This window comes from Lolium rigidum, chromosome 1, assembly GCF_022539505.1.
Source record: "Lolium rigidum isolate FL_2022 chromosome 1, APGP_CSIRO_Lrig_0.1, whole genome shotgun sequence".
Taxonomy (NCBI): Eukaryota; Viridiplantae; Streptophyta; class Magnoliopsida; order Poales; family Poaceae; genus Lolium; species Lolium rigidum.
In genome coordinates, this window is record NC_061508.1 from 119,330,143 (window position 1) to 119,343,826 (window position 13,684).

The 13,684-nt window shown below is 46.5% G+C and overlaps 1 protein-coding gene across 1 annotated transcript; it reads right to left on the reverse strand.

Moving 5' to 3' along the window:
• Nucleotides 1–1,606: 1,606 nt before the first annotated feature.
• On the reverse strand, nt 1,607–3,898 carry LOC124681139 (calcium-binding protein CBP-like). The gene is made up of 6 exons (XM_047216091.1): nt 3,717–3,898; nt 3,275–3,497; nt 2,953–2,999; nt 2,111–2,286; nt 1,981–1,999; nt 1,607–1,901 (listed from the first exon to the last, which is right to left on the reverse strand). The coding sequence occupies exons 1-6, from the start codon at nt 3,870–3,872 to the stop codon at nt 1,797–1,799; spliced, it is 726 nt and encodes a 241-aa protein (XP_047072047.1). The 5' UTR covers nt 3,873–3,898; the 3' UTR covers nt 1,607–1,796.
• Nucleotides 3,899–13,684: the final 9,786 nt, after the last annotated feature.

Genomic DNA, 13,684 nt, shown 5'->3' on the forward strand with positions numbered 1-13,684 from the left:
TATTTTTATTTTTGTTATTTTAATTACATATGCGGTGCGTCCGCTCGTTGGGCGCAGCATGCGACCCAAACGGACACGCGGACGCGGGGCGCTGTCCAGGTGTCCGTTCGGCCACCCAAACGACCTAAAACGGACGGCCCAGTGCGTTCGTTTGGGTCGCCCGATTGGAGATGCCCTTATGGCCCAAATATGCGTAGCGTGCTCCTTTGGGCTTCGCCTGCCGGTGCATGTTTCGTCTTCTGGGCGTTAGTAATGGCTATGGTGCCGCTTTAGCCTTTCACGTTGTGTTTATGGTGTTGCCCCGCCAGCTTAGAGATGATTTCTTTGCAGAAATGACTTCCCGCGCGTTAGTGTTGGCGCGGATGAGGCTTCGGCATCCTGCTATACTTTGAAGACGGAGGAGCGCCCGTCTTTTAAGAGGAGCAGGCCGACAGCTTTCAGGCTACTCTACCTATAAAAAACCTCCATTGCCACAGCCAATGTCATAGGCAAGGGATGGCCGTTCCGCAAGACGAAGAACGACCGTGAGGCCGAGATCTCCCATGCCGTTAAGGAGACCTTACCGCTCAACCGACGCTATGTTCCAATGAAATCCGTGGAGGAGAACGTGCCGGATGCGGGCCTGCTGGATGGCGAGTGGTACTTCAAATCCCGTCGTGTCCCGGTGACGCATGTGCGGCGCAAGCGCCAGTACGAGATCAACAGCCGTTTCATCCTTCTGCCGGATCTGCACAAAGAGTCGGCCTTCACCCTCGATTCTTACAACTAGTCCACATTCGGAACCTCGGAGTTCCACCCATGCTGCCACGCGAGTTACCTTGGCGGCGTCGACTTCTTCAATCGGGAGCGCGATGTCGGCATCGACAAGGAGGAGGATGATGAAGATGAAATCTACGACGGCTTGGAAGAGGAGGCGGAACTCCAACCAGCGGACCTCACGGAGGAGGAGGCCATCAAAATGGCCATCACCCAGAGCGCTCGCTCTATGGGATTGCCTCACCGTCCAACTAGGGGCGTCCGCGCAGGCCCAATGGAGGTCAGATACCTCCGGCGACTCCTCCCGGCCCTACCCCGCCTCCTCCCGCACCAGCACCGTCGCCAGCGCCTCAGCAACACTGGTTGTGGCCTTGGGCGCTTCCGGTCTTCATCGACCTCGTCGTCGACAACGATGACAAGTAGGCAGCCATGGCGGGATGCCCTAGTTAGCTAGGGTTATTTCCTTGTCTTTAAATTTATTTTGTAAATTGGGTTTCTACTATAATTTAAAAAATAAATTGGACATAAATACGTCGGGCCGCTGGGCTACCCAACCTCAGCGGACATACCAACAAAGGAGATCAATTTAATATCCCCGGCCTGATCTAAACAGACACAAGCGAACATTTTTCGTGTACAAATGGGTCGAGCCACTAAGGTTGAGCTTATGTTTCAGTTGTCATGCGGTTTCTGACTTTTTTTGGTTCGTGTTCTGAAAGTGACGTGCCTGCGTCTCTTTTATGGTTTTGAAGGTCGTGCGGAGTTATGCTATTTTGGTTAGTAATGCTGCCAGCACTTGTTATGCTCCAACACTCCAACATAAAGGATGTCATGGTTCTAGAACTGCAAATGCAAGTTGAAAGCCAAATGTCACACACATATGGACAACCCACAGGCTTGTTTCATTTACAAACACTCAAAATCTACAGCTTCGTTCTTGTTTCATTTACAAACACTCAAAATGTACAGCTTCGCTCTTGTTTCATTTACAAACGCTCAAAATCTACAGCTTCGCTTCGTCTGACAGACACAAGTAGATGCTAAGGGACAATGAAGGGGATGATAATCGACAAGAAGCTGTCATACGTAAGAGCCGCCGAGCCAGTGTAGCGCGTATCCTTCTCCTTGAATTTATCAGTCAGACCCTACATTGTGGGTAGAGTTTTTTAGTAAAGATTTGAAAGTTTGCTTACATGGTATAAGTATAGTTGATAGGCAAAATACCTTGACAATCATTCCACACCTTGAAGATCGAAACCCAACAGGCAAAATAAAGAAGAATTCAATTAGTTCTATTTGTTTAGAGTTATGTCTCAATGAGACTAATTCGAGTTGACATACTTGGGATACTTACTCTACAAAGTTGTCAAAGTCAAGCGCACCGCGTCGGGGCGCACCATCGTTATAGTTCGCTATAAGGGCTTCAATGACCGAAGGTGGGACTGCGTATCCGAGACCACGAAGAGCTTGATTCAACTCATTGGAGTCGATTCTTCCGCTACGGTCCCTATCGTACCTGTCGAAAATGCCCTAGTGGTGACATGAAGAACAGAAATAAGCCCCACAGCTGGTGGTAGATGGACAGAGGAATAAAACAGCATTGACATGGACCGGAAAATACGACTTTTCCCTTTTTACTTCTCCTATCACAAATTAAGCCCCGCAGCTGATGGTAAACTGGATAAAATAACGAGATCATATGAGACAGGAACAACAGATAATTGCCATGGCTTGACAAACTCTTCCTCCGTTCCATAACTATTGTCGTGGTTTCAGTTGAAGTTTAAACTACAACAATCACGACAAGAATTATGGAGCAGATGGAGTACTTATTTTTCCTCTTTTTACTTGGCAAATTAAGTTGCATTAGATGGGCAAAAATTCCAACAGCATCGTAGCATGATCGATTAGGCAGCCAGCTGTTCCGTACAGAGAAACAGGGTATCCACTTCCACTCTCGACCAAGCACTATTATTTGATAAAAAAAAGTACACTTGCAATATTCGGCAGATTCCTATACAGCAAAGACAAGTTAAGCGCTAAGCACTATCTGATAAAAAAAAGTACACTTGCAATATTCAGCAGGGAGAGAATGGAGAGCATCAGAAACTGAAGCTGCGCATTCCGTTTCACAATCGAGCATAGTTTCATGGAAAGCTAAATAATATAGGTAGCAAGCAAATTGATAGCACTCACCCGCCATTGTCCAAGGCAGTTCCACAGCGAGACGAAGTCCGCTGGCCCTGCAATTGAAATGGAGGCAGCAAGAAATCAGTACGCTGGATGAGATGAACAGCATCACACCACAGGGATCAAATTAAGAGGCAGATGAGAAGAGCAACCTTTCTTTGATAACATACAAACTAATGCATAATTAGATAGGAATAATCAAGAAACACTGGAAGATCTGCTTCATTTTTAAAAAAGCAATGTTGGGACCGCGCTGTGCTGTTTTTTTGTTTTTTTTGGGATGAAGCTAGCTAGGGAGGAAGCTGAAGGTTAGTGGGAGCTTGCTTACCCATCTGGGGCGGCGAGGAGGCACGAGTGTTTTGGGAGAAGGACATGAGGAGGCGGACGGTGCGGATGCTGAAGCGGTGGTAGGCGTCGGAGAGCGCGTCCTGCAGCTCGCGCTCGTCGATCCTGCCGCTGCCGTCGCGGTCGGCGGCCCGGAACGCGCGCTCCACGTCCGGGTGCGTCCCCGGCGGGAACGCCACGGCTCCTCCCCCGAAACTCCCCATCGGCTGCAGGTAGCCACCTCCTTGGCCGTAGCCGTAGCCATACGGCGATGGCGACGAGGAGGCGGGCACAGGGGCGGGCGGCGGGTAGCCTCCTCCTTGGTCATAGCCGTGGCCGTAAAGAGACGAGGAGGAGGGCGCGGGCACAGGCGCGGGCGGCCGGTAGCCTCCTCCTTGCCCGTAGCCGTACGGCGACGACGAGGAGGAGGACGCCGGCACAGGCGCGGGCGGCGGGTAGCCTCCTCCTTGCCCGTAGCCGTAGCTGTACGGCGACGACGAGGAGGGCGCGTGCACACGCGCTGGAGGTGCGGATGGCGGGTAACCATAGCCCTGGCCATATCCTTGGCCATGGCCGTGGTCGTAGCGGTTGTAGTCGGCCATGGAAGGAAGGGGTTGACGTGCGCGGTCTCTAGCTAGTCGTGGTGCTGAATGATTTTGCTTGCAGTTGAGTATATATATTTCGCGGCTGAATGATTATGCGATGCATGCTTCTTCCTTCTCGTTGTTGACCTGATCCGGAAAGCGTGTGCAAGTGCAAGTAGGATAATTCATGTCGAACTCGCACGAAGCGTAGAGCGGTTTCGTCACCGTAGGCGCGTCATGCACGAGAGTGGAAGGTTCGTTTGGGGTGAGCCGTGAGCGACATGGTTAAGCAACCTGACGCGCGTGTTGCCGATGAAGACAGCGCGCGTGCGTGCGTGCTTCCGGAGTTCTCTCGTCGATCGTCAGCATGCATCCAACGGCGGCCGCCGACCGCATCCCTACCTATCCAAATGTACAGTCTCGGGAATATTGCCAATATCTTTATGCATAGACAGTTAACGATCTGCTTGTATGGGCTGATATAAGCTCAGTCGTTTTCGCGCTACAAGATGGGGCGAACTGAACTGAAGAAAGTGGACGCACAGGCAGTCTACTCGATCGCATCAATCCAATCCATGCTAATCTCGACCCAAATATAATATGTGACCTACTTTTTAACCTTCTACGTGGGTTAATCCATTTTGTTAACAAGCAAGATTTATTGATATACCAGCATTTTTTTACGGAGAAGTGTGAACTGGGACACGCTAGATAGATTGCCATTACATTCAGGTAAAATAAGAACCATTGTCTGGTACTTAGACATCTGAACATAGAAATATAATACACCTTACCTAGTCAAATTAGGAAATTACCGTATAATAATGTAAGTGGGAAATTTGGCTTTGTTTTCAAATTCTCTCGCTTTTAGTTCCTCTCAAGTTTATTCGGATTAGTCCCGAAATGAAATACTTCAGGATGACCTAAGGCGGATGTCCAGAAGACCTATGTTGGCGACATGTCTCTCTCTATATATTTTCTTGATCACGAGAGACTCGGCGATTGAGATCCATATAGATGTTCCACATTAGATAAAGGGCAGGACTAGTTCCCGAACAATAATGAAGTTAATTCTTGGTCCAATGACATTATCCAATTTCATGTGTGCAATTTTATTTTTGATATTAAACGCAATTGATGTGCCATCCGATTAGATAAAAAGAAAGTGTTTTATGTACATGGGAGCCGGTTAAAAAAAGGCATATGCCCTTTGGGCCACTTCCTCCTTGACAAGTGTGGCCACCAATTCGGAAAGCATTGCCGTGTTTCACCGCTCGTTTGTTTCTTTCAAAACTCCTCACACAGTGAGACCGTTGACGACGCAAGAAATTGACCTTAAAAGTCAATACAATGCTATATTACTTGGTCTATTGCGAGAGGAGGAACTCAAATGGTACCAAAAATCTAAAGCTCTGTTTCTGATGGAAAGAGATTCAAATACGAGATACTTTCATAGTGTCGCCAATGATAGACATATGAAGAAACTCATTCATTCTCTTGTTCAGGACGAGGGCACGATCGAAGGCTATGAACAGTTGAAGTCGTACATCACGTCCTATTACAAAGGTTTATTTGGCGCCCCGGAGGAATCAAATATGTCCTTGGATGAATCCAGGATTGATGATATCCCTCAAATGTCTCCAGAAGAAAATGCTATTCTTACCACCTCTTATACATAAGAGGAGGCAAGAAAGGCTATTTTTCAGATGAAGCACAATAAGGCGCCAGGTCTCGATGGTTTTCCGGCTGAGATCTTTCATACCTTCTAGGACATAAGTAAAAGTGATTTATTGGAATTGTTTGCCGAACTTCATGCCGGGCAACTTAAGTTGTTCTGTATCAATTTTGGGGAGATTATCTTACTACCAAAAGTTAAAGATACGGAACGGATTCAACAATACATACCAATATGTCTTATTAATGTCTGCTTTAAAATTTTCACCAAAGTAGCTACAATTAGGCTAAATTGTGTGGCTGGTCACGTGGTGCGCCCTACTCAGACTAATTTCATGCAAGGTCGATATATCCTAGATTGAGTTGTAACCTTGCATGAAACAATCCATGAGTTGCATCGTACAAAGTTGAATGGGTGGTCCTTAAAATCGACTTTGAAAAAGACTATGATAAAGTCAAGTGGTTTTTTCTAAAGAGTGGCACGCTTTAATTAATAACTTTGTTTTTGGAGAAAGTGTTGCCATTAAGGTCAATAACGATGTTGGTAGATACTTTCAGACAAAAAAGGTTTGATGCCAGGTGATCCCCTATCTCTGATGTTATTTAGCATTGTGGCGAATATACTAGTTATTATAATTGAGCATGCTAAAGTTGATGGTTAAATTGAAGGAGTGATCCCTCATTTGTTTGATGGAGGATTGTCTATCCTTCAGTACGCCGATGAAAAGAATTCTATCTATGGATCATGACCTGGAAAAAGCGAAAACCTGAAAATAATACTATCATCGTTCGAGCAATTGTGAGACCTTAAGATTAATTTCATAAGAGTAAATTATTCTGTTTTGACGAAGCGCAAGACGAGGCCAACCTATATGATAAACTTTTCGGATGCGGGATGGGCAGTTTTCCAATCATCTATCTGGGCATTCCGATCCATCATCGGAGGCTAACACTTGTTGAATGCAAACTTGTTGAGGAAAGACTGTGAAAGCGCCATAGTAGTTGGAAAAGAAAATTGCTATCTCTGGGTGGAATATTAGTCCTCATAAATTCAGTACTCACAAACATGGTACTACATATGATTTATTTCTTCCATTTGTCTAAAGGAGTTCTGCATATATTGGACTATTTCCGATCTAGATTCTTTTGGCAAGAAGATAGTGGGAAGAAGACATACCGGTTGACTAAATTGAGTGTCGTTTACCATCCAAAAGATCAAGGTGGACTTGGTGTTCACGATCTGGAGGTTAAAAACAGAGCCATGCTAGGAAAATGGATGGTTGCTAACTGAGGATGGTGTATGACAAAACTTGTTGCGGAGAAAGTATGTTGGCTGAAAAGCGATTTCTCCTACTCCAGTAGTGGTACTGGGCGGCTGAGACGAGACGCGGATCACACCACTCCATCGCCCTGGCTTGTACTCCCTTCTTAGCTATGACAGAGGTAAATGAGTGTCCTCTCTGTCCGCTTATCCCCGCAATCTCTACTTAGATGGTACTGATGCTAGAACCGATCGATTAGGTCGATAGCGTGGCACTCATCCATCAGGCGGCGACACTATTAGTTGGCATTCATGCATGGATCTTGATGTTGCACAAAAGAATTGTTAGGCGCGCTTCTTATCCTCGGCTGTCGTACGGGCCTATGTTCAGCCAAGATAAGGAGATGGTAGTTAACCTGAACTACATGCACAACTACAACAATGTAGAGGCTCTCCAAATTCTTAGGATGAAAAGAGCCCCATTATGTGAACTAGTGAAAAGGCTAAGGGGAGTGGATTGTTGGAGGATAGCATCCACATGCTCTCCAAATGCTCCGGATGAAAAGAGCCCCATTATGTGAACTAGTGAAAAGGCTAAGGGGAGTGGGTTTTTGGAGGATGGCATCCACACCTCCGTGAAAAAATAGGTTGCTATGTTCCTTCATGTGGTCGGTCATAACTAGAGGTCTAGAGTCATCCACAAGACATGCAGGAGATCTAGGGAGACAATATATCGTTGTTTGTCTCAAGTGTTGTACACAATTGGGGAGCTTAGAGATGGGATGATCAAAACCCCATCAAGCCAAACACCTCTCAAGATACTGGGCATCATTCGGTGGATGCCATTTTTCAAGGTGACCACTTGTACAATTATTATCATGGCTTCATAGCTATAAAAATGGTCCAGAAATATGACTACAATTTTTTCATCTCGCAAGATTGTATTGGTGTCATTGACCGTACTCACATCCCTACCCGAGTTTCGAGAGCACAGGCTGCAACTTAAAGGGGCAGGGACAACTACACAAGCCATAATGTGCTTGATGCTATTGAATTCGACATGAAGTTCACATACGTGCTTGCTGTGCTTGATGCTATTGAATTCGACATGAAGTTCACATACGTGCTTGGTGGTTGAGATGGATCTGCACATGATTCAACCATCCTTGCAGACAACATGTCTAGATCTGATGTATCAATATCCCTCTAGGAAAATTCTACCTTGGTGATGCTGGTTATGGTTGTCGCCCTGGGATTCTTTCTCACTTCAGGTCAACAAGGTACCATCTCAACGAGTTCACGGCTAGCAACAAGCCGAAGAATCCCAAGGAGCTTGTGCTTGAATGTTGCATTCTACACAACTGGATATTGGGTTTTGGCCTAGGTGAGCATGTACCGGATGAGGAAGATGTTCAACCAAACGACATTGAAGTTGGCCACGGTGTTGAGTCAACTGACGACACAACTTGAAAGAACAAGAGGATGAAGTAGGCACATGCAATGTGGGAAGACAGAAGTCACACGCCACCATTTGAGAAGAACAACAAGAGGAAGAACCTCATGAAGAAGAAGAACCACTACCCCTTATGATGAACTTTTTGTGTACTGATACTTCATTCGTAGTAGCTAAGGTTACGATGATGACATGTTTACGCACAACTTAATTCGTAGTAGTTACGATCATTATGATGAACTACTTATAAACTATCTACTCTAGTACTTGTTATCTGCTACGTGTGATTGTGGTGGTAAGATCACCACTTGGGAGAAGTGGTTAATACACATAGTGAGCCGGATGCACCCAAACACACAAGTTTGCATCACACATATTAAAAGTGCTTACATGTAGGGAATATTTGGTTTCTAGCCACAATTTGCCAAGCCAAAGTGTGATTAGCCACAAAAGTGTGGCTTAAAATATAGAAGTCAACTTTGACAAAAGTTGGCAAAAAAAATTGAGTCTACGACAAATGCATCGTACACGCAATAAAGTGTGGCAAACAAAATATGGTAAAAGCCAAACACATGCCAAAATAAATTATGGTTGCCATATTTTGGCTTGGCAAATTATGGCTAGAAACCAAACATCCCCGTATACCACTAAACAGAGTGCACAAAGTGTCACAACTCAGACTTCACATGATATCAAACGGGCTACAGAACATGAACCCGTGTCTATATGTGCTCAGCATTACACATCCCAACACTGCTCAGTTATGATGCGAAAAGGCTGCAGGCTACCAAATGTGTTCTATCAAATGAAATAGAGAAGCCTTTGAACGGGGATGCGGACTGTCCCGGAGCCTACCAAACGCGCTGACTAATGGGGCAAAGGGCCACAAACTGACTGGTAGGGTATAGTAGTAAACTAGTTAGCTGTAATACGGAGAACTAATTTAGTTCTCTGTCTCGGTTTAATAGGTTGTTTAAAAAATTAGTTTGACCATTATTTTAGTCAATTAAATATGAAATATGTGGAAAAATTATACTCCCTCCGTTCCTTTCTATAATGCCTATTGTTTTTTCACATTTGTTTCAGAATATAAGAGTAAATCTATGTTTTTTTTGCAAAAAACCCCTTCCACCGATCAGGTCAAGTCCAGAAAATCTAGAAACCGATCAGGTCATGTATTTTTGAGATCTGTTTTCAGTTTCCTATTTTGCATGTGATATCGCTAGGGGGTTTTGTGTGAAAAAATGGCTCGCGCTAATTTCTGTGCCAAAAAATAATAGGCACTATAGAAAGGAACGGAGGGAGTATTATTTGAATTTTTTATGAATACGAATCTAATGGTATAGATTTTGTAGACATGTAATTTAAATTTTGTTGACTAAATTAACGATTAAAGTTTGTTTTAAACTAGGTGCGTATTTGTTAAATCGAGATGGGGGGAGTAATTGTGATGCTTAATTTACAGGAATGTAGAGGGCTCTCATTTCCCCCCTCCCCACCTCTCTCCTCGCTACAGTAGTTGGGTAGGTTTTCCTCTGCTCCGGGCTGGGCCAAGGCCCTCGGCGGCGGCCATGTCGCCGGGGAGTGGCTGAGGCGACGCCCTGCTCGTCGTGATGTACATACTAGGTCTAGGGTTAGTAGTTGGTCCTTCGTGGCGTCTGGGAGTAGAGCACCAGATCTTGCTGGCCAGATCTGGCGCGTCCTGAGGCCGAGCTTCTTCATCGTCTTGCGCTGGTGGCGAGCGCAGCCGTCGACGGAGAAGAACATCCCAGGGATCTCCGACAATAAGGCCTTTGAGTCCAGCTGATGCATCTTACGCATGCTTCCAAGGTGGAAGGATGAGATGCAGAGCCTGGACGCGTCTGCCCTGGTTCGTCGGCGCCACCATCCTCTCCGCCTGTCTCCTCCTCAGATCCGTGGCAGGTTCTTGGGGATCTATGGCAGGTTATTTTCTCTCAAGTGGTGCTGTCATGCCTCTTCTCTTCTAGTCCAACTGTTGTCCCTGTTTTGCTTCGATTTTTTGGGCGCCATGGTGGTGATACAGATCGAAGCGGCCACTGCAGTTGTTGTGACTAGAGGGATTTGAAGTTATGGAGCCATATCATCTTGGAGCTTCTTCTCAGCGACCAAGTTCTGGAAGCTGAAATCTTTGGCTACAAAGAGCCATATCAAGCCGGACATGACCTCGGGAAATTTCAACCTCCAATGGGAGGCCCTTTTGGAGTTCAGGCGCTTAGGGCTTAGTCAGACTGGAGACAAGTGGTTATGTCCCCGTCCCCAGCCATGGCTGCAGCGAGCTGAGCTCCCAGCTCCGCAGAGGGGAAGAGAAAGGACCTGATTGCTTTTCTAATGTTTTTAGTAGGGTCTTTTCTACAAATGCCAGGGATCCATATGTAATTTCTGCATTTTATGGGGTCCTTTGTAATATTTTTGTACTCCCTCTGTTATTGGTATGAAAAGGTTCTGGCCCCTTCGGGGGGGGGGGGGGCTCCGCTGTTCAAAAAAAATAATTACAGCAGTGGTAATTGTGATGCTTAATTTACAGCTTGCCTGTATCTTTGGGGAGGAAAAAAGGGAACTTGAGATGCTCTGTGCCCAGGCCCGGCCCTGGGGGGGGTCCGGCGGGGCGGCCGCCCCGGGCCCAAAAAAATAAGGGGCCCAAAAATTTTATATAGGCTTACTACAAGTTGCAAAAAAAAAATTAACGTTTCTAGATGGGCTTCGATCTGTACTTTGGGCCTTTCTTTTTTTTCTCTTTTAGTTGCCGATCCGGCCGGCCGTCCAGGAATACGTACGAGCAGAGCAGGCCTGCGTACGACTGTAGGAGTCATACCAACAGGCAAGGTCGCAGATCATTGATCGATACTCGATAGTTGGTTTCATACGCCGATACGCGGAACAGAAACGTCGCGCTCGCGCCTCGCGCCCGGCGTCCTCGCCCAGGCGGTTTCCAGCTCTCCTGCCTGCCGCTGCCGCCGCCGCCCCTGCGTGACTGCTCACCGCCGCCCCTGCGGGACTGCTCACCGCCGACGCTGCGAGCCTGCGACGATCTGCTGCCCTGCCTGGTTCGCTGGCCGCCCCCGCCGCAGTCCCAGTCCCCCTGCACGGCTGCACCGAATCTGCATAGAAGGTAAGAAAAGAACGCCAGTCTCTTGAAATTTAACTATCTGTTCTAATTCGTGTTCTAAGTTTTGATTAGTAGTTGTTGTTCTTATTTGTAGGAGCTAGGTTACCTGATCATGGCGCCTGAATCCGGTGCTAAAAAAAGAAGAAGGAAACAGCAAGAAGAAAAATTAATTGAATCATAGAGAGGGTCTATGTTTAAATTTCTATTGCTTATCGGAGATTTTTGAGTTTGTCAGAGAAGCAGATTGTTATCCTAATATTTCTATTGCTTATCGGCTCTTATTTACTATGCCCGTGACTGTTGCATCGGCTGAAAGAAGCTTTTCAAAGTTGAAATTATTGAAGAACTATTTGAGATCTGCAATGTCTCAAGAGAGGTTAAATGGTTTGGCAACTCTATGCATCGAGAAGAAGTTAGTGGACGATTGCTTCTAGGAATTGGCGCAGAAAATTTTAAGGTATCATGTAAACATTGTTATTTTTATATGAATATTGCAATTGAATATACTTAAAGTACTTATTATTCATCATCTCATATATGCGGGTAAAAAAATTATAGTAATTAATAAGAGGGTCCCAAAATTTTAGTTCCGCCCCGGGCCTGTGAAATCTCAGGACCGGCACTGTCTGTGCCGCGTCAAACGGAAGAAGTCTTGAAATTTTCTGAGCCAGATTAAGCTCTAATGCCACGATGCTAGCTCCTGAATTTATTTACACATGCGCTAGCTTTCACGTCTCTTGAAGCCCATCTCTAGGCCAGGACGCCAAAATTTGGCCGCACAGGTATAGCTAAAGCTGATGAAGCTAGCAGTTTAATTAACAAGTTATCAGGTAGTTGGCTGCCTAGAAGGGCGCGGTGGCGATATCTCTCTTGACGGGTCGCCGTCGCCCGTGCCAGCCGCCGCGCGGGGTGGAATAATCCTCGGACGAGTCGAGGTCGACGTCTTCGTCCGACGACGACGAGTCCGTCGTCGCGGAGGTCGAGGAGCTCCCCCGCACGGGCTTGAGCCCGTCGGTGAAGATCCTGATGGCCTCCTCCGCCGTCATGGTTCTCAGCACGTGTAGCGCCGCCTGCTGCAACATGAACCGATCGAAACCTCTTAATTAGAAGATGGACAGCGCGTATAAATCAAGCATGCATGTATCAGGGGACGTCTAGGAAAGTACCCTGGCGTAGTTGAGCTCCTCGAGGGTGAGCGTCTTAGGCTCCGCCGCCTCCATGGACGGTGCCGCCATCCTCCCGAACACCATCGTCCCCGCCTCCGGCGACATGTATCCTCCGCGCGTAAACACACGACACGCGCGTATATGTGCGTGGAAACCGATGCTCCTCGTAAGACCGCGAGTGCGCCGTTGATTAGTTTTCAGCTGGAGTGAGCCGCTGTGGTGGGCAAGAGAGCTGGTGGCTGGAGGCGGGACACGGCGGAAGCACATATATATACCGGCCGGCAACGTGCGCGCAGGGTCGTGTCGCGCGGCGACGGGCTGCCTGGCGCATGCGTGGCGGCGTGGGAGTGGGGAACGCGAGGCCGCGTGGCTCTGGTTACCAGGGCACCCGGGCACGCTGTGGCGCGTCGAGGGTGGCTCCGTACCTTGGCCAATGGCGGATCGCCATGCAGGGCTATGGGCGAGGCAGGTGTATCACGTTGCAGAATACTGCGTACGTACCAGGTATCCAGGAGTCGCGACTATCTATGCTAATCAATTCCGGTGGATCAGCGACCAGTTCCCCTACCACGTGCTGTGCTCAGTTGGCGATCTCCCCGACGTTGCCTCGCGCGCTTTTGTTGTTCAAAAGCTTAAGTTTTCTGAGCTTTTGTGCAATACGCATAGGAGGTAAAAAAAAGTGCTAAAGGTTAATGAAATGGAACTACTAAAGCTCAGTATTGCAGAGAAGCTTAAGGATCCATGGCGTTTTTTGAGAATACTACCCATTCGGAATGTTAGAGACAACAAGAGAGCAAGCCGTCTAGCTTTCGCTCTGATTCAAATTTATTATTTTGATCAAATTAAAATGTAGCAGCATTTATGACACTAACTTAATATCACTATATATCTGTTTTCAAATGCTGCTTTATACTAGCATTTCCGACAAATTTGATGCTATATATGTTGTTACTCCTATATACTTCCTCCGTTTTAAAGAATAATACACCCTCGTTTTTCGTACTTTTTGTTTAATAAAAAATTGCTTCAGATATATGAATATTGTTTGTATGAATTAGCATCATTAGAAAGTACTTTTCAATACGAATTCAACAATACTAATTACATATAATATAATAAAAAATTATTGCTTATTTTTATGGTCAAAGT

Excerpts from the sequence above, each read along its gene's own strand:
- LOC124681139 (XM_047216091.1), bottom strand. The coding sequence starts at position 3,872 with ATGGCCGACTACAACCGCTACGACCACGGCCATGGCCAAGGATATGGC. Across the intron at positions 3,000-3,274 it reads CTCCTCGCCGCCCCAGATGG|GGCCAGCGGACTTCGTCTCG; the intron begins GTAAGCAAGCTC and ends TTTCAATTGCAG. Across the intron at positions 2,287-2,952 it reads ACTGCCTTGGACAATGGCGG|GGCATTTTCGACAGGTACGA; the intron begins GTGAGTGCTATC and ends TGTCACCACTAG.